The sequence below is a fragment of the Bombina bombina genome, chromosome 9, assembly GCF_027579735.1.
Source record: "Bombina bombina isolate aBomBom1 chromosome 9, aBomBom1.pri, whole genome shotgun sequence".
NCBI lineage: Eukaryota > Metazoa > Chordata > Amphibia > Anura > Bombinatoridae > Bombina > Bombina bombina.
In genome coordinates this window covers 234,297,171-234,317,241 of record NC_069507.1, presented here as the reverse complement: position 1 = coordinate 234,317,241, position 20,071 = coordinate 234,297,171, and the positions used below count along the sequence as shown (strand labels likewise).

Genomic DNA, 20,071 nt, shown 5'->3' with positions numbered 1-20,071 from the left:
CTACAGTAAAGGAAAAGATTGTACAACAAATGCTGATGCCTATCATGGATTATGGGGACGTAGTATACGCACCTGCACCACAAACTCACCTTAATAAACTTAATACATTGTATAACTCGTTCTGACGCTTTGTGCTACAATGTAACTACAGGACCCACCATTGTGATATGCTAAAAGAACTAAACTGTCTGACGCTGCAATCCAGATGCACCCTCCATCTTTCCTGCCTTGTGTTTAAGAGCCTTTCTGGGAAGCTCCCACCCTACCTGAGCAGAATGCTCTCCCCGGCTATTCCCACCTCCTATAACCCCTGATCCAGTACCAGCACATTATTTAGCTTGCCTCAATACAAAAAGAAAGCAGCTCGATCCTCCTTTTCCTACAGAGCACCACAATTATGGAATGACCTCCCTCACACTTTCAAACCTTCCCCAAGCCTAATATCCTTTAAGAGATCCCTCTCTACATATCTCAAAACAGAATGCACCTGTCATGGTTGATTATATATTTCTTACCTGTTCTATGTAAAATTTTTGCATATATTGTGTATTATTATTGTTTTTGAATTTTATCGTACCCTATTGTATCAATGCAATGTTTTGTGGACCCAGGACATACTTGAAAATGAGAGAAATCTCAATGTATCCTTCCTGGTAAAATATTTTATAAACAAATAAATAAATACATATATCTGCGCTGCCTTCTACCTTTGCTTCGTTAGAGCTGATAATGTCCTGCTTAGAATCTTCACCCCCCACGCTCTCACACTGCTCAGCTTCTCACGTCGTACCACACCTCCTCTATATGCCTGATGACGTCAGAGCCACCTGGAGCCCGTAGAAGCCTGGACGTGTAGATAGGAGTGGAGTCTCCATGCTCCACAATTTGAATAAGAGAAAATAAATCCTGCTGTACGTCCTGGGTCAGGAGCATAGACAAAAATATTCCAGCAGTATACTTAAAAAAATAAAAAACTTTATTGCATCATAATAAAAAAGTGAACAGACTCTATGTAAGAGTAAGCAGTAAAACGTCTGACCGGTTTCGGCCCAAAACAACCGTAGTCATAGACATGTTTAGTGTGTTCATGTGTACACTATTTATTCCTTAACCCCTCCCCTTGGGGGGTTTACATCATTAAAAACATGCTTAACTCTATAAGTACACGTAATTTATGCTATTGTCAGACACTGGTTAATTAGCGTATTACATTGCTAACATTATAAAATACAAGCTATATTATATTCAATGCAAAGTTATTATACTTATATACACAATATGAAAATTAATAGAGTATATACATATCAATTAAAAGATTGAAGTGGCTAAGGCAGTGTTTGAAAATAAAGAGTACTAGCTAGTACAAATCTCTAATACTATATGTGACTATGCACGGAGATAACGGTAATAGAACCAATACGATACATGATCGAGCTGTAAAACCCTTCGCTTATACATTAGTTTTATATGGACTCTTACTAGATGTACTGGTAAGAGGACATAGATTAATAATTATTAACAAGAGAAGGATTGGCATGGGACCGCAGTAGGAGTCAAATACAATATTACCTGAGATAGAACATTGAGTCTATGAAAACTGAAATTATAGGTACATAGTCCAAAGACAGCTAGATTTAGCTCATGTAGGAGATAATGGTGAATTGTTTATATCAATATACTACATCAAATGCATAACAACGAACCAAAAATAGGGCCCCTATTTACCTAGAATGAATTTACAGAACACCAGATAAGTGCTGTATCTTAAAGTGGACTATCTATACAGTGCTCTTAGTACTTCAAATGGCAAGATGGCTCTGTTAGGAGCAACTAGAAATAAATTGAGTGCTCCGTGAGCTTTAAATAAAGTATAGTTATACTTTTTTTTATTATGATGCAATAAAGTTTTTTCCTTTTTTAAGCATACTGCTGGAGTATTTTTGTCTATGCTCCCGACCCAGGACGTACAGCAGGATTTATTTTCTCTAGATTTATAGATAGCAGAAAGATAGATGATAGATAGATACATTGGTAGATAGGTAGATAGATGATATATAGATAGATAAATAGATAGATGAAAGATAGATAGATGATAGGTAGATAAATGATATATAGTTAGATAGATAAATAGAAAGATAGATAGATAGATGATAGATACCCATGCTCATTTCAGTTTTGACATATTTCTTTAAATAATACTTTTTCAGTAAGTGACAGAGTTTTCTATTTGTTTTCATTTTACAGCTCAGAGATCACAGGTGCAAACCATAGAACTAGTGCTTTAATCAGTAAATCTTTTGTTTTGCGCACAGCAATAATTGAAAACATCATAGCTTTGCATTTATTTTGGCTACAGAGATTATGGACTTTGTAATCACATATTGGATCTGGGAGGGGATGAAGTGCTGCATATTTTAGCAGCATGAAACCATGCAGAGTCTGTTATAAAGAAATTGGCTGTGCCAAGGTCAGTTGACTTATTTCAGGCCAGTTTAGAAGACAATGAAAAAAATTACATAGCTGTACTACAGAGAATTTCCTGTACTACAGAGGTTGGGCTGAAGGAATAGGGTGTGCCCTTGTTTTGATCACCACTTTAAGCAGAAGTCCCTATTACTGACTTTACCAGTCGAGCTTTCATTTTCAGTTAGCGCTGCATATTGTGCGCCTGTTCTTAAGTTAAAGGGATATGGGAGCCATAGGAAATAAACTTCACAATAGAGAAAAACAAACAGTTTTTAGTTCTACTGAGCAGATTTATAACGAAAATGTAAAAAAAATAAAAATAAACAAAATACTGCAAAAAAACAAAACAAACGAAGATGCACAATTATGTAACATTTTAATTAATTTATGTAACATTTTAATAAAAAATAAAATGTGTTGCAGTTACCAGTAACATCATTCTTGTCATGTGACCAGCTGTGAAAATGAGTGGTGAGCACACTAGTGCTGCTAGAAATGTAAAGTTTGTGGGCACAAACACTTGCAGCGTGCCATGTAGGAGTCAGGAGGATAGGGACTGAGTCTGAGAATTGTGCAGGTAAACTATTGATAAGGCTGAGAGGAGTAAAATGCAAAAAAAAAAAAAAAGCAAAAACCCCACAAAACTAGTTTATTTTTTATTATTTAATATACGTTAAAAAACTCATTAATTCTTCAGCTTAAAGGGACACGAAACTCAAAAAAAATCTTTCGTGATTCAGATAGAGAATACAATTTTAAACCACTTTCTTATTTACTTCTGTTATCTAATTTGTTTCATTCTCTTGGTATCATTTGTAGAAGGAGCAGCAATGCACTACTGGTTTCTAACTGAACACATGGGTGAGCCAATCACAATCAGTATAAATATGCAGCCACCAATCAGTAGCTAGAATCTAGGTTCTCTGCTGCTCCTGAACTTGCCTAGATAAACCTTTCAGCAAAGGATAACAAGAGACGGAATCAAAATAAATAATATAAGTAAAAGGGAAAGTTGTTTAAAGTTGGATTCTCTATCTGAATCATGAAAGAAAAAATGTGGGTTTCACGTCCCTTTAAGCAGTAGATAACTAGATCACATCAATTGATGAGTAAAGTTGTGTTAAAAAAGAAAGCTTACTCTATAAGGCACCCAGTGGGTTGTAAAGGAACTCTTTGCACTGAGCACTAAGGCACCTTTAGTATATATGTACTGACATTTTTAACATACAGCATAAGCCGAGCACAATAAATAACATGCTTGTCATTATCTTGCACTTCTCCTTGTACAAAATATAATGCACTACCATGTATTACAAGTTAATGGGTAAAATATTTAGCGAAAACATTTTTGATGCAATGAACACTTGTATAGTGTGCCCTATAGTTTTAACTGGAAGTGTCCTAAACTCTAACTGCACTCTTACGAGTTGTCGGTTATGTGGTAGGCATTGCACATTTAATGCTTTTGAAAACCTGCTATGCATGTTTGCTATTGTGTATTAAAAAACACATTACAATGCTATAGAGATAAATGAATATGTGTGCGTATGTGTGTTAAAGAGCCAGTAAACACATTGGGCCGATTTACTAACTGTCGGACAGACAGGATCCACTGTAGCGATCATATCCGACAGACATTGCTGAATCATTTATCATTCTGGTGAACTGCTTGTGCAATGCCGCCCCCTGCAGATTCCCAGCCAATCAACCACTAGCAGCAGGGCAGGCCCTAGCCATTGCGGGGCCCAAGGCAGGATGACACTCAGACCCCATCTCCCTCATGTCACACACAGCCCCCTCCTCACTGTCAAACCCCATCTCCCTCATGTCACACACAGCCCCCTCCTCACTGTCAAACCCCATCTCCCTCATGTCACACACAGCCCCCTCCTCACTGTCAGACCCCATCTCCCTCATGTCACACACAGCCCCCAATCCAGTCCTATTTTCTAGGAAAGTAATTCGTTCAGCAGAGAAAAAAAATACATTACATATTAAACAGTTTTTCTGGGAAATTAATTTCTTTGTTAGAAAATAGGACTGTCCTATCTTACTGGATCTTTTTATATATAAACTCAAAAACATCTCTGGAATTGGGAATTCTCTGCCTGACACTATTTTAAGGCAGAGTGGGGCTGCTCTGCCTTAAAATGTATTTTTCTCTGGGGAATTAATTACTTTCTTAGGAAATAGAAAACTAAAATAGGAAACTTTCTCAGCCTTCCCCCCTCTTTTTTGCAGCAGAAATATTGCACTAACTGACAAAAGGAATTAAAAAATGATAACACCCTTCAGATAAGTACTTTGTAATTTTCTCAAAACTAAATAAAAAAAGAAAGTTATAAAAAAAGTCACACAACAAACTATTTTTAATGGAAAAATTAACGTACAAGGTGTTGTGTATATATATATATATATATATATATAGACAACTCATAATCTATATACACAGACATATGCACACTATTATAGCAGCATTCTGTTCTCAACTGAGTGTCACCTTAGTTTTGGCAGACTGGCACTGGCAGTATGAATTTATAGAGGCAATTACATTTATTAAACACACACAAGGCTGCCCAGTGCCCACAACAATTTGACCTCACGTTTTCAGCTCTTTTGTAGTGAATGGGAGGGAGGGATGCAGCTTAACAGAAATCTTAATACATCTTAACACAGAGATCGTAACAGATAGCACAAGTCTGACCCGGACAAAATGATTTATGGCACTCGGGCAGCAAGCAGACAATGACTAAAAAAGCATAGATGCAACGTTAAGTCTCTTGGTGGCAGCCAGCTATTCATGTTACATAAGTCACAAGTGTATTAACAGTTTGTTTTTGTTTTTCCTTCTTTTTAAGGCTTCTACCTTACTTTCTCTTTCACTGTGTCTTGCCTGTCCTCATACACTGAAGAACTGATGCCATTGCCAGAAGTTCAATCCACCATGCTAGCCTAGACTACACCACCTGCTCGCGCTCTGCTTTCCAGTTCAACTGCTCTTACACCCACCCCTTCACAAATCATCAGGACATGTTGAGCAGTCAGCACCCTTTAGGCAACATACAAGGAGCTGATTGATTGGAGGATTGTAGTATAATCCTCCAATCAAAATCAGATCTTTGCATGTGTAACTGCCTCCTAAAGGTCCTGTGGGGGGGGGGGGGGGGGGAAATGCCGCAATTTTTTTTTAAAAATAAAATTCAGCCCGCCAAAAAAAAAAAAAGCCATTAAACAAATACAGTTAGCACCAGTGCAGGGCCCCCCTGACCGCGGAGCCCAAAGGCGGCCGCCTTGATCGCAATACCCTAAGGCCAGCCCTGGCTAGCAGGAGGTGTCAATCAACCAGATTGTATGAGATCGGGCAGATTGATGTCTGACGAGTTAAGGAGTAGCAGTCTTAAGACCGCTGCTTCTTAACTCCTGTTTCCGGGGAGCCTGAAGGCTCGCGCAGAAACAAGGGTATACGGCCCCATTCGGGTCGTGATAAATCGGCCCCTTGAGTTTTTTTTTTATATAATATCTTTAGTTATGCATAATGAAACAACTGTGTAATATATTTTCATTATTTATTTTGCCCCCTTGTAATGTAAATTAGCTCTGTCTGAAAATCAAGCAATTTCTACTTCTCAGAACATGAAATGCACTTTGCTGACTTCTTAAGGCTAAACCTGCTACATATCTTTCACTAATTGGTTTTAACTGATAACAACTGTAAAACAGTGCACTTTATACTAACTGTATGACTGTGGCTAGGCTTGTTGTCTGCAGATTAAAGTACAGATCGGCTCCTCCAAATAGGACAAATGGTGGAAGAAGTCTGATTATTGAAAAATAATTTCAGTAAAAAGGATGTTTGTTTTTTTAAAACATTTAAAGCGTGACAACAGAAGGTCTTGTAACTACAGGGGGCTCAATTTATAAAGACCACTGCTCCATAACCTGTCCGCCTGCTCTGAGGCTGCAGACAGAACTCAACCCAATCAAATACGATCGGGTTGATTGACACCCCCTGCTAGCGGCCGATTGGCCGCAAATCTGCAGGGGGCGGCATTGCACCAGCAGTTCACAAGAACTGCTGGTGCAATGATAAATGCTGAGAGTGTATGCTGTCGGCATTTATTGATGTGCAGCGGACATGATACGCTTCATCGTATCATGGCCGCTCGCACATTAATACATTGACCCTATAGTGTTAACTGTCTCTTTAATATATATTACTTGAAGTTTTTTGTATACTTCATGTTTGTTTGCTGAAAACTACACTGTAAGTCATTTACTCTATTTATTTTTCTTAGTTACATAAACCCAAAAATAAATTATTTCTACAAATGTGTAAATAAATATTTTGGCTTCCCAGCACTGCTCTATGTATACTGCATTGTGTCTAATTATACCAATGTTTTTCCATGTAAAGTGGGGCAGGCAGACTCTGCTGTCACTTGCATTACTACATGCCTTATGTAATTGGTCTGATGACATTTTCTGCACAATTTTAACCAACTGACTTTGTCCTTCATAGCAGAATGTAAACCTTGATGAACAAAACATAAAGGCTGATAACTGGCTGTGTAAGGGGAGCTTCTGCACATTACATGGCAAACATAAAAACATAAAATATAGATTTTTACAGCAGACAAGAAGGCCATATTTCCTCATGAAATGTAGACTTAAAGGGACATTAAAAAGATGCCTTAACCTTCATGTATCCCTCCAATTCCGCTAGGAAGATTGCTGTACAGCATTTAAATTCTGCATGTTTTGTTCATGCATATGTTAAATTAAATGTTCCTTGTCTGAAGCCTCCAGACTGCAATGTATGGCTCTAGAATAATATTAAAATACACTTTGAAATATAAATGCTTAAAAAGTTTGTTTGAGGCTTTTTAAACTCTGAGATCTGGTGCTTATGAAGGAGCTTAGACAGGAGCTGTTTGCCTCATAACCGCTGTGTCCTGGGGTGAGTCAATCAATATTTAAAGGGACAGTATACACCAATTTTCATATAACTGCATGTAATAGACACTACTATAAAGAATAATATGCACAGATACTGATCTATAATCCAGTATAAAACCTTTTTAAAACTTAGAAGTTCCCAGTGTAGCACTGTTGATGAGGTTAGACTGGGACACCCACTGAAAGGGGCTGATAAAGCAGAATGAGCATTACCCTCCCCCCACACCCGAATTAAAAGACCCATTACACAAACAGGAGCAAACAGGAATCTGTAGACCTGGGTCTATATCTGATATATTGGTGCTTGGTTAGTAGTCGGAAAATCAGCACAATGTTATTAAAAAATAAGCAAAACTAAACATTGTTACAAAAACACTCCCAGATGGGCTATATAAATAGATAATCTACAAAACATTTATGCAAAGTAACATATAGAGTACAGTGTCCCTTTAAGCTTTCTCTAAATCTATATTAGAGAACAATTATTACTTTATATGTGCATTTATATCTGCCACTAATTAGCCACATCAAAAGAGATAATACAATACTAAGAGCAGTAGCAGACCTACTCAACAGAGGTAACAAAATTAATGTATTGAATAGTTTTAATTTAATAATTTATTTTGCCCTTCATCATTATGCCATAGGCTAGCACTGCTATTGGCTAAGAGGTGGAAACTTCACCTCATTGAAAAACTGAGCTGAGTCGTGGGCGGCCGGAGCTGCTTAGGTTAGCGCTGAATCCACGGCAAAATAAGTGCCTTTAATTTTGTTACACTGATGAATGATGGTCGCCTTTATTATTAGTGATGGTAAAACCTAGCGTTCTTGAAACAGTAGAATTTACCGTCACTTTAATGTCCTTTTAAGCACTGCAAAAGATCTGCATAGAAAATAAATGTTTTGTAATTGTCTTGATGATTTTTTTCAGTATTTACTGGTCTCCTTAGCTCTGGCCAACCGGAGGTCAGCATTATATTTCCTTTTATATCTTTTTAAGATTATTACTTTCACAGGTTACAAAGGTTTGACACATTTGTAAATGATTTTCCAGAGTATAAATCCAATGTCAACCCGTTCTGTTTATCTTCTGCTTTCATAATTTTGAGAGAAAAAACAAGCAAGCATTTTTTAACCTGAGTCTTTTATCTATAGTTCCTGGGTAATACCAAATTGCCAGGTTGCTTTATTATTGAAATATCACAGTAACAACATCACATAAAATAACATTTTCCCCATATTGTTGTGAGTGACTTCTTAGCACCACTGGTATGTTAAAACGTTGCCTGTCTATGCACCTTGATCTAAAATTAACTGTGATGAAGTCCACCTCCGGTACCAAAAATTTCCCAAATGGAAATCCTTATTCTATGATTAATGGTGTGGTCAGATGAACACAAATCTGATTTCAGCAGAAATTATGTTGAATACAGTACATAGATTTTAAATGAGCAAGTTCATACTAAATAGGAGAAGGTAACAGCAAACTCACAGAGTCAACAATGTTTAAAGTGTTTCAAACTGTTTATCAATGCTTCATTATAGACTCGTGACTCAAGTGTCAGACCTATTATACATTGGGGCTGATTTATTAAGGCCCGAATGCAATGTTTCTGAGGTGGCGGACAGCAATCTGCCCAATCGGATATGATTGGGTTGATTGACACCACCTGCTAGCGTTGCAGGAGGCGGCTTTACAGATCTGCTTGTGATAATCTAGTTTAAAGGCAAACTGAACCCAAATGTTTTCTTTCATGATTCATTGTAAGCAACTTTCTAATTTACTCCTGATATCAATTTTTCTTCATTCTCTTGGTATCTTTATTTTAAATTGCAGGAATGTAAACTTAAGAGCCGGCCCATCTTTGGTTCACCACCTGGGTAGAGCTTACTGATTGGTGGCTAAATGTCACTGAATGAAGACTGTCACATTCCAACACAGACATCTTAACTCAGCTCTGGTGGATTATCTGCATTTGAGCCGGTATGACTGAACTATCTGTCATCAAGCAAAGATATTGTCAATCTGGGGTCTATGACATTCTCTGTAGTATACATAGTGTATGTGTCCCTAATTCCAATCTGGGATACACACTTCAGAAATTTAGTTTAACTGATCATCTGTGCTGCAGTTAATATGAAATGTAAATAAGAAAAATGTTATAGCATTTTATCATTGTTCCATCTCAAAGCAGTTACATTTATTTTGTTTTTATTGATGTTCCTGAATAAATCTGGTTTTTTTTTCTTATCCGACGTGGTGGCTCCTTCTTCCCCAATGGAGATGCTAATTACAATTTAAATACCAACAGCTTTCACATTACTTTTTAATCCAAATAACACAGTTTAATATGTACAAATGCTGCTATCTCATGTATGTTCACCATTACAGTTACGCAGTGAGCAGCAGTGATCTTAGATAAACAATTACATCGTCTTATTACATCACAAACCTGCTAATTCTGTTATTTTGTTTCTCACTCCAGCAGTTTGAAAGGCTACACTAATCCCTGATTAATATTTACAAGAAATCAATAAAAAACTAAATACATAAACAACCACCTCATTAGTTTATACAAAAACAACCTCTGAACATTTTGCTTAAAAAAACAGAGTCAGCTGTGCTTTTTTTTCACATGTACTTTATTCACATCATGTCATATGTTATTGAAGCTGTTTATAATATCATGACAATCAGATATGTACTCTGCATTGAAACAGGTTATGTTAAAAATGATCCAAAAGAAATGGTGCTTCTAAATTAAAGGCAAATGTATACTTACTGGGTCTAAATCAGGATTTGAAATGATATCCAGTTAAATGATATAAAAGTCACAAAAAAAGCAGGTTATTACTGTGCATTGTGTTAAATGCTGTCTGAGACAAACCTTGTGTTGTTTAGGGCATTTGTGTAGTTTACTTTATCCTATACAACTACAATAGAGAAAAGGATTACAGTAAGAGGCACTTGGGTTTCGTGTGTGTGTTGTGTGAGGACACTAATGACAAAAAATAAAATAAATGTCTAGCGCCACAACTAGGAAGTAAAAATAACAGACTCAATTGCTTTTGCAGTTTAATAGAACTCAAAAGTAGATAAAAACTTAACAAGTTTAGAGGAGTAGGAAAAATAGCAGATGATCAACAACAGGACCAGATACATATTATTAATGTTTTGATACTTTTTGTTTCAGAGGAAATTATATATTTAAAAGTACAAGAATTTAAAGGAACATGAGTCAAAATTAAACCTATCAGATTCAGATAGAGTATATGCTTTTAAATACTACTGCTGTTAAATTATCTTTGCTCTATTGGTATCCTTTGTTGAAATTGTTTGTTTTTTTTCATGAGAGCCTACTGTGGTAGGCTCATGAGTGTGTCCATATCTTGAGCTCTATATGTGTAACATTGTTACAAATGTTGTAAACACTGCTGCAAAATAGTGCCCAAGATGCAATTACCTCACTGAGACTATTTTGGACTGGGAGGCTAGTGGCTTAGTCAGGGAGACCTGGGGGCAGAGTCACTACAAATTAGGGAGAGACACACATTAGAGTGAGAGTGAAGTTGGCCAGGAAGTGAGTCTAGCTGGTTGGGGAGGTTGGTGTTGAGTAAGAGTGTTGGGGTTGGGGCTAATCAGTCCTTAAAAAAACAGGACACATAAATCATGAAAGGTTAATTTTGTCCTGTCCCTTTAATCCCCTTTTGTGATTGCTTTATTGTAGATTTATGTAAATATCCATATTTTGAAAGCATTGGGAGCTCACATTTTACAGGATTCTCTAGTAAACATATCACAGCATGAGGAAGAAATATTGTCCATGTTAATATGACAGCTGAAAACACATTATAAATAGTGTATTCATTATTCAAGTACCATTCTGCTGCCCCACACTCTGCTGTTTTTGTTTTGTTTTTAAACTCTGGACAAGCAGTAGGTAGAGCTAAGGAGAATGGTACAGCCCACTCTGTTGAACTCTATCGTCGTATTGTCCCACACTGCTGACTGAGAACTGAATGCAGCTTTCAACAGAGCAAATGATACTATCCCTATTGGCTGTACCACCCACTTGTCTTGAACTAAATATAATATACAGCCCGGAGTGGGGCGTGAGTACTTTTAAAAAATAAAATATAACAAAATGAGTCTACCCAGAGCTTGCAGCACCTTCCCATGAGTATCACTGCAGAAAAGTAAAGTATTATTTATTGCAGGTACTAAGCTACCAGAGCAATATTTGCTTATTTTTAAGGCATAGTATTCAGAAATGCTTTTTGGATGCGAAATTACCCTTAAAAAATAGCTTCATGTTTTCTTTTTGCAAATTGTTACTTTTCCATCTACAATAATCCAGTACATCAAAGCATGTAGGAGATTAGATTATTGCAGTGCTTATTTATTACAGAGTTGTTAGTGGCTACCAAAACTTTACAAATTATATGTATTTTCCATATAATTATTACTTGACATTTTATCAACTAAAAGAAAGCTTGAAGTACCCATAACTATTGCATAACATGAATATTGTTACTGTTTTCGATTGTAACAGCTCTATTATCTTTTTTTTTACCCTTGAATGTTTATATTGAATGAGGTTTATTCAACAAAATTTGTTTTTACATCAGGACACTAGTAACACCTGTTATGAACATATGGATTTGAGCCTAGTGCTGTATAATGTATTGGAAGTCAGGACATAACTGCAGGAAATAGCAGTTTGTTGTGTGAACCAAACAGTGCACTTGCAAAGTTTTGTCAGAGATGAGAGGGAAGCTGTAAAACATGAAGTGATGATCAATTACTCCATCATACAAGCTTGTTAATAAGCTGATGATAAACATACTCCATTACACAAGCTTGTTAATAAGCTGATGATAAACATACTCCATTACACAAGCTTGTTAATAAGCTGATGATAAACGTACTCCATTACAAAAGCTTGTTAATAAGCTGATGATAAACATACTCCATTACACAAGCTTGTTAATAAGCTGATGATAAACGTACTCCATTACAAAAGCTTGTTAATAAGCTGATAAACATACTCCATTACACAAGCTTGTTAATAAGCTGATGATAAACGTACTCCATTACAAAAGCTTGTTAATAAGCTGATGATAAACGTACTCCATTACACAAGCTTGTTAATAAGCTGATGATAAACATACTCCATTACAAAAGCTTGTTAATAAGCTGATGATAAACATACTCCATTACACAAGCTTGTTAATAAGCTGATTATAAACGTACTCCATTACACAAGCTTGTTAATAAGCTGATGATAAACATACTCCATTACAAAAGCTTGTTAATAAGCTGATGATAAACATACTCCATTACAAAAGCTTGTTAATAAGCTGATGATAAACATACTCCATTACATAAGCTTGTTAATAAGATGACGATAAACATACTCCACTACACAAGCTTGTCAATAGACTGATGATAAATGTACTCCATTACACAAGCTTGTCAATAGACTGATGATAAACATACTCCATTACACAAGCTTGTCAATAGACTGATGATAAACGTACTCCATTACACAAGCTTGTCAATAGACTGATGATAACCTTATTCTATTTCACAAGCTTGTCAATAGTCTGATGATAACCTTCATCACTCAAGCTTGCTAACAGATTGATGATCAACTTAATCCCTCACTCAAGCTTGTCAAAAGACTACTGATCAACTTAATCCAATCACACAAGCTTGTCAATAGGCTGATGATAAACTTAATTCTTTACACAAGCTTGCCAATAGACTGATGATAAATTTACTTCTTTACACAAGCTTGTCAATAGACTGGTTACCATCTTACTCCATCACACAAGCTTGTCAATAGACTGATGATAAACTTACTCCATCACACAAGCTTGTCAATAGACTGATGATAAACTTACTTCTTTACACAAGCTTGTCAAAAGACTACTGATCAACTTAATCCAATCACACAAGCGTGTCAATAGACTGATGATAAACTTACTCCATCACACAAGCTTTCAATAGACTGATGATAAACTTACTTCTTTACACAAGCTTGTCAATAGAGTAATGGTCAACTTACTCCATCACACAAGCTTGTCAATAGACTGATGATCAACTTAATCCCTCACTCAAGCTTGTCAAAAGACTACTGATCAACTTAATCCAATCACACAAGCTTGTCAATAGACTGATGATAAACTTACTTCTTTACACAACCTTGTCAATAGACTGATGATAAACTTACTTCTTTACACAAGCTTGTCAAATAGACTGGTTATCAACTTACTCCATCACACAAGCTTGTCAATAGACTGGTTATCAACTTACTCCATCACACAAGCTTGTCAATAGACTGGTTATCAACTTACTCCATCACACAAGCTTGTCAATAGACTGGTTATCAACTTACTCCATTTCACAAGCTTGTCAATAGACTGTTATCAACTTAAATGCAAACTTTTCAATAGACTGGTTATCAACTTGCTCCATTACACAAGCTTGTCAAAAGAGTGATGATCGGCTTACTCCATCATACATGCTTTCTTTTCTGTTGTAATTACATATGCACCTTCATGTATACAGAAAAGGGAAAGATAGAAAGAGAGTTAGCTGCCTCACATATTTTCCTGATATAGACAGCATAATATACACATTTCCAAGTTACAGTTTGCTTTGCAAACACTCTCAGTAATAGAAATCAACCTGGAATATGTTTTGCTCTAAACAACTTTCCAATACATACTAAATAAAAAAAAAAAAAAAAGAAATCTTTACATTTTGCTTAAATAGTACATATTGTATATAGGCAAGAGACTCAATACTGATGTAGAAGCCCTAGAGAGAAAGCACCATTGCAAAGGGAACGTATACTCCTGGGACGGTCATGTAAAAATCACCCTCTTGTAAGCACACTCCTTTTCTATACTCGGTATATTACTGAAAGTTCCTAAAACCCAATCAATATATATATAGGTTTATAGACCAATGTAAAGGAAAGATATTTGGAGTAACTGTTTGCTTCTATAGGCTCCCCCAAAGCATTTCTAAGGACGTTGGCTTAAAACATAATTATAATCGTTTGATGCCGGTCAGGTCGGCACAATACAAGACAGATTGTCCATGCAACTGGGGGAGAACATGCAAGTTGTTTTATGGAGTGTATTAAACATACCCAGGATTTACTGAAACATAAATCCAAGCTGTATTGGAAGATATACTTTACAGTCATTCATATAGTTAGTTTTTAGAACCCACTCACTACTACAAGAAAATTAGATCTGATGTTGCCAACAGGTCAATGGCAGTGTGACATCTGAACATCAGGAGGATATGCATCAAGCTAAGCATGGAAGTGTATAGATTTTATAAAACAAATATTTATATACTATGTGGAACATGTCTTGTTCTTGTCGCAAACGGGATGTAAAATGTTTATGGTTGTTTTATGTTCTGAAAGCTTCTTCCTTTCAATCACACATTTGGTTGGAGTGTTTGATATTTAAACCCCAACTGACACCATCAGTGACCAAAGAATGCATAGGTATGAGAAGACAGTTGGTGTCCAAAATAAAAGACCCTACAAAAAGCAGCAAGACACCCAAATTAAAGAAGGAAAAGCATGTCTACTTTGTATAAATATACTGCACAAGCCCATTATAACAGCCACAGAGATAATGTGCAATAATTTGTCTCTACAACTACTAGGTGAAAATGTGTTGTTCCCAAATAATATATGGTAAAAAGTATTTAAGAGGAAACCTTACAGAAAAAGGTAGCATTCCTAGGCTGGGTCAGTTAAAGGTGATAGCTTGGTGTTATAATGGGATTGCTAAAACTTAGTTTGATCTTTAAAACAGTTAAAGAAAACAAAAAAAAGATTTGTCAAATCTTTTGGAATTAATTAAAATATGGGGATTTAAAAAAAAAAAAAAAGTGTGTATATATATATATATATATATATATATATATATGTGTGTGTGTGTGTGTGTGTGTGGGTCAGGATAAAATCTAGTCCAAGCTAGGCTAAAAATACCCAGTATTTTTGGACTTAAAAATTAAATTCATTTTCACAAAAAAACACGCACGCACACAAAATAAACACATAGGCATCTCACATCCACTCCCATATTTGGATAATGTGGGCACAACGTGATTTAACTGTGTGGCAGTTATAAGAGGTTTGCCCTTTTCTGTCCAGTGGCACACCTACAGAGCATTTCAGTGACCAGCGATCCTTGATCCTGACCAATAGCATTAACCCCCTACAAATATTCCCTTTAGTATCAGAGGGGGTAGTATTGGATTGATATGTATCGCTCATTGCAGCTTGCTGATGATCCGGAGCAATACTAGAAAAGTCTGGCCCTTTTTTTCAATTCATTGCGTCTCCAAAGTGGCAATTTGTCAAATTCCTGTATAGTCATCTTAAAGATCTCTTGAAACACCTCTGGTGCAAGGTGACGCTGAAGGAAAACAAAATATAGAAATATTTTAATGTATGTAAACAGGAACAGCATACACAGATAATTTGAGTAATATTTTAACATGTTTAAAGGGATAGTAAACCCCAAAATGTTCTTTTATGATTCAGATAGAACATGCAATTTTAAACAATTTTCCAATTTAATTCTATTATCAAATTTTCTTCATTCTCTTGTTATCCATTTCTGAAGGGACAGCATTGCTCTACTGACAGGAAGCTGAAAATATCTATTTAGCCAATCACAAGAGACAAATGGGCGCAGGCACCAATTAGCAGCAGTTTCCACTAACGTATGATATGTGCATATTCATTTTTTAACAAGGGATACTAAGGGAACAAAGCACATTTGAAAACAGAAGTGAATTTAAAAGTGTCTTAAAATGACCTGCTCTATATGAAACAAGCAAGTTTAATTTTGACTTTCCTATCCCTTTAACTACAGATTTTTTATATATACAATAGAATATATGGATAATATTTCCCTTTAAATGAGTATTCTGTTAGTCCAGACAAAGACAAAATAATAGGCACACAAGGTAGTTTGATAAGTAGCTCAGAGAAAAAGATCTACTCTATTATAGGAGCTGATCAAAGTGATTGGGTAGTTTGCATGGGAGTCCAAATCCCCACAAAAAGAAACAAAACATCTCTTCACTGAGGCATTGATAATTTCTTTATATAACTGTATTACAATCCATCAGAAAAACAGTTTTACATTTCTTTTCACATTATTTTTTGGCATTAACTAGTTTGAAAGCCTTGACCACACGAAAACCCAGTACAACCTATGTAACACCATATTTTGGCTGTTTTCACACCTTTTCCTCCCCATAAAATTTAATCTGAAATATTGTTCATCAGAATAATGGTCTATATGTATGTCTATATGTGTATACGTGTTTGGATGCTAACAAAAAGTTCATCATATGAAATGATGAATTGCACATTTTAATGAATTCATATTACTGGTTAAGTGCAAAAAGCATTCAATCATATTAGACAGTCATAATCAATATTGAATCAATTAACTAGCCTATTTTACATTTTGCTTTCGTGTAGGTGTGCGAAACCCTTCACTACAAGCAGTATTTTGTTTACCCAATCCAAGTGCAAGTAAAACAGTGTTTCTAATTATATCAAATATATAATTTGTGTCAAGTAATTTTAAATGGTTGCTCTTTGAACTAATTGAACTAATGTTATTCTGATAAAAAGAATTTGAAGTTTTAACATAGCAAATTCAAATTGATTGAAATAGGGCCGCTAATCAATTTAGGCCAATTAATAATAATACTGACTAGTAAACATTATTCTATAGTCACATGAGTGTGTATATGTGTATACATATATCAATAATTTACATTCACACAATATATATTTATATATATATATATATATAGCAAAGTAGTGTTGAATCTCACGGACGGTCTCCGTGATGCAATGTCACCCAATACACAGCAGACACAACAGGGTTTATAGCAATCCGTTTTAAATGACGTCAGAATAAACCAGACGTTTCGGCTCACGCAGGAGCCTTTTTCAATGGTAATATAACCGGACATAACATGCAGAACACAAACTCTAAACTAAATACCCACCCAACCCAGTGTAATCACCAATCAGTGCGCTCTATGATGACACACCCCCAGACCAAGCATAACGGACCAGACCCATCACAGAAACAGCTGATTGGGTGAGGCGCGGAGTGACTTCATTACGTCACCTACGTCACAAGAAACAGCAAGAGCCCCAGTTCATGTGGAGATAAGAACATCAACAATACAAATTGTACTCCAATCGGCAATGGTGGGGGGCGGAGACATAGGAGCGCAACTGACAGGGGAAACATAGACAGTGAGGCCAAACATCAGGCCGTAAACAAATATTTATATATACAAAAGTAAACGGTATCTACTATCCAAACAGGGTTATCCAATTCATTGTTTTAAACTTAGCATGGCATCGTCCTTAGCACCGTCCTCTATACTAAAAAGTATCAAGACAGTGGGACGATATATAGGGGAAAACCCCAATGAGCCATCTCAAAGGAACTATTATATAAATACATCTTGCACTTAAGAAATAGGTAGAAACATGGTTCTGACGACTCCCAATGTATGCGACTTATCTGGTTTTATAGCAACAGCCAAAGTCAATATTTGTATTGAGACCCTGAGGGGCAACTGTATCCAAGGTGACTATCCACCATGCTTCCAGCCTTAGCAATGCCTGTCCTCTGTCACCCCCACGTCTGTGGCGGGGTACGTGATCAATGAGCATTCTTCGTAGAGATGAGACAGTATGTCCAGCAGACAAAAAGTGACGTGCAACAGGTTGTTCCGAACGTCCATTATCAAGGGCCTGGCGAATGGTGGATTTATGATTTGCCAAACGTTCCCTGAACGATGTCACTGTCTTGCCAATGTAACATCTTGAGCACGGACATATGATGGCATAAATGAAATATTCCGAAGAGCATGTGAGTCTATGCTTAATCATGAATCGTCTGTTCGTATGCGGATGTTGGAATGAATTTCCCGTGATCAGACTGTTACATGTTACACAGTTGCCACATTTTTAGCATCCAGGTTTACCTCTAGGTAGCCAAGTCTGTTTGTCGTAACAGTGTGTCGGATCATTCAGCACCAGTAGGTTCCTAAGGTTACTCGCTCTCTTATATAACAAACGTGGTGTGGGAGCATCCACAAAAGGAAGGCTTGTATCTTTAGATAGCATCATCCAATTGCTATTAATCGTAGTATGAACCAGCTTAGAGTCAGTGGTGTATGTAATCAGGAAATTCAACTGCTCAGATGATTCAGCCGCAACCTTTCTTGCGGTCACATAGTCTTGAGTCCACTTGCTAGCTTCAAGGCATTGCTGGCCAGGGTGGATGGATATCCCCTCTCCAGAAATTTATGAGACATTTCAATTAGTTTTTCTTCTTTATGGGAGTCGTCCGTATTGTTGCGACCCACAGGAGCTGAGAGGAACTCACACCATCCCTCTGGAATTTCGGATGAAAACTACTGTAATGTAGGATGGAATTTTTATCAGTTGTCTTATGGAACAAAGTTGTATGCAGTTTACATCCATTTAACACCTCAACCTTGAAAATTTACAGGTCCAAAAAATGGATTGTATCAATATTATGTTCCATTTTAAACTTAATGGTGGAATCAAGGGCATGCAACCCATTGACCCACTCACACAAATTCTCAAGGTTATCACCCCAGATAATGAAAACATCATCTATGTACCGTTTGTAAAATTTGAGGAGGTTCTGTCTGGAGAAAATGTTAGTTTGCTCACATAGACATGTAAATATTAGCATAGGATGGGGCCATATTCGACCCCATCGCCGTGCCCTTGACCTGCAAAAAATATTCATTTTCAAACCGAAAATAGTGTTTCTCCAGACAGAACTCCAACAAATGAAGAAGAAATTCAATTGGAGGACATGTATACAGGGGATTGTCAAGAAGCAGTTGTCTTACCATATCTATCCCATGTGCATGGGGTATTACGGTATAAAGACTCACCACGTCCATGGTGACCAAAATGTCATTTGGGCAAATGTTCTCAATGCATTTTAACAAATTGATTAATTCAAAGGAGTCCTTCAGATGTGACCGTGTGCCCTGTACCACAGGTTGGAGAAAAAAAATCTATGTATTCAGCCAACGGTTGTATAAGAGACCCCCTGGCAGACACTATTGGTGTGCCCGGGGGATTCTCCAATGATTTGTGGATCTTGGGTAGTAAATATAATATTGGACATATCGGGTGGTCCACGGTCAGAAAACCTAATGCATCGTCATCAATGACGCCTGCCTGATGGGCCAAACATAAGAACTCATCAATTTATTTTTTAAAAATTCTAGTCGGATTAGAAGGTAGTGGATGATAAGTAGATGTGTCATGAAGTTGTTTCAATGCCTCACCCCTGTACTGGGTATAATCCAGTATCACCGTGGTACCCCCTTGTCCGCTGGCCTAATGACTATGTCCCTGTCAGTAGATAGGTATTTTATAGCCTGTCTCTCATCTGTCGTCAAATTATCTCGATGCATAGGGATGGTCTTATGCAATTCAGAGAGAGTAGTAGTACATATTTGGTGAAATGTTTTGATAGTGGGATGAATATTAGGGGGTTCAAATGTGCTCCTAGCCTT

At 36.6% G+C, this 20,071-nt stretch overlaps 1 protein-coding gene across 1 annotated transcript in view; it reads right to left on the bottom strand.

Moving 5' to 3' along the window:
- Window positions 1-10,485: 10,485 nt before the first annotated feature.
- ABLIM1 (actin binding LIM protein 1) overlaps window positions 10,486-20,071 on the bottom strand; it is a 383,296-nt gene continuing 373,710 nt past the window's right edge. The window contains exon 23 of the mRNA XM_053692692.1: window positions 10,486-15,876. Coding sequence (XP_053548667.1) covers window positions 15,763-15,876 — 114 coding nt within the window. The 3' untranslated portion in view covers window positions 10,486-15,762. The remainder of the gene's footprint in view (window positions 15,877-20,071) is intronic.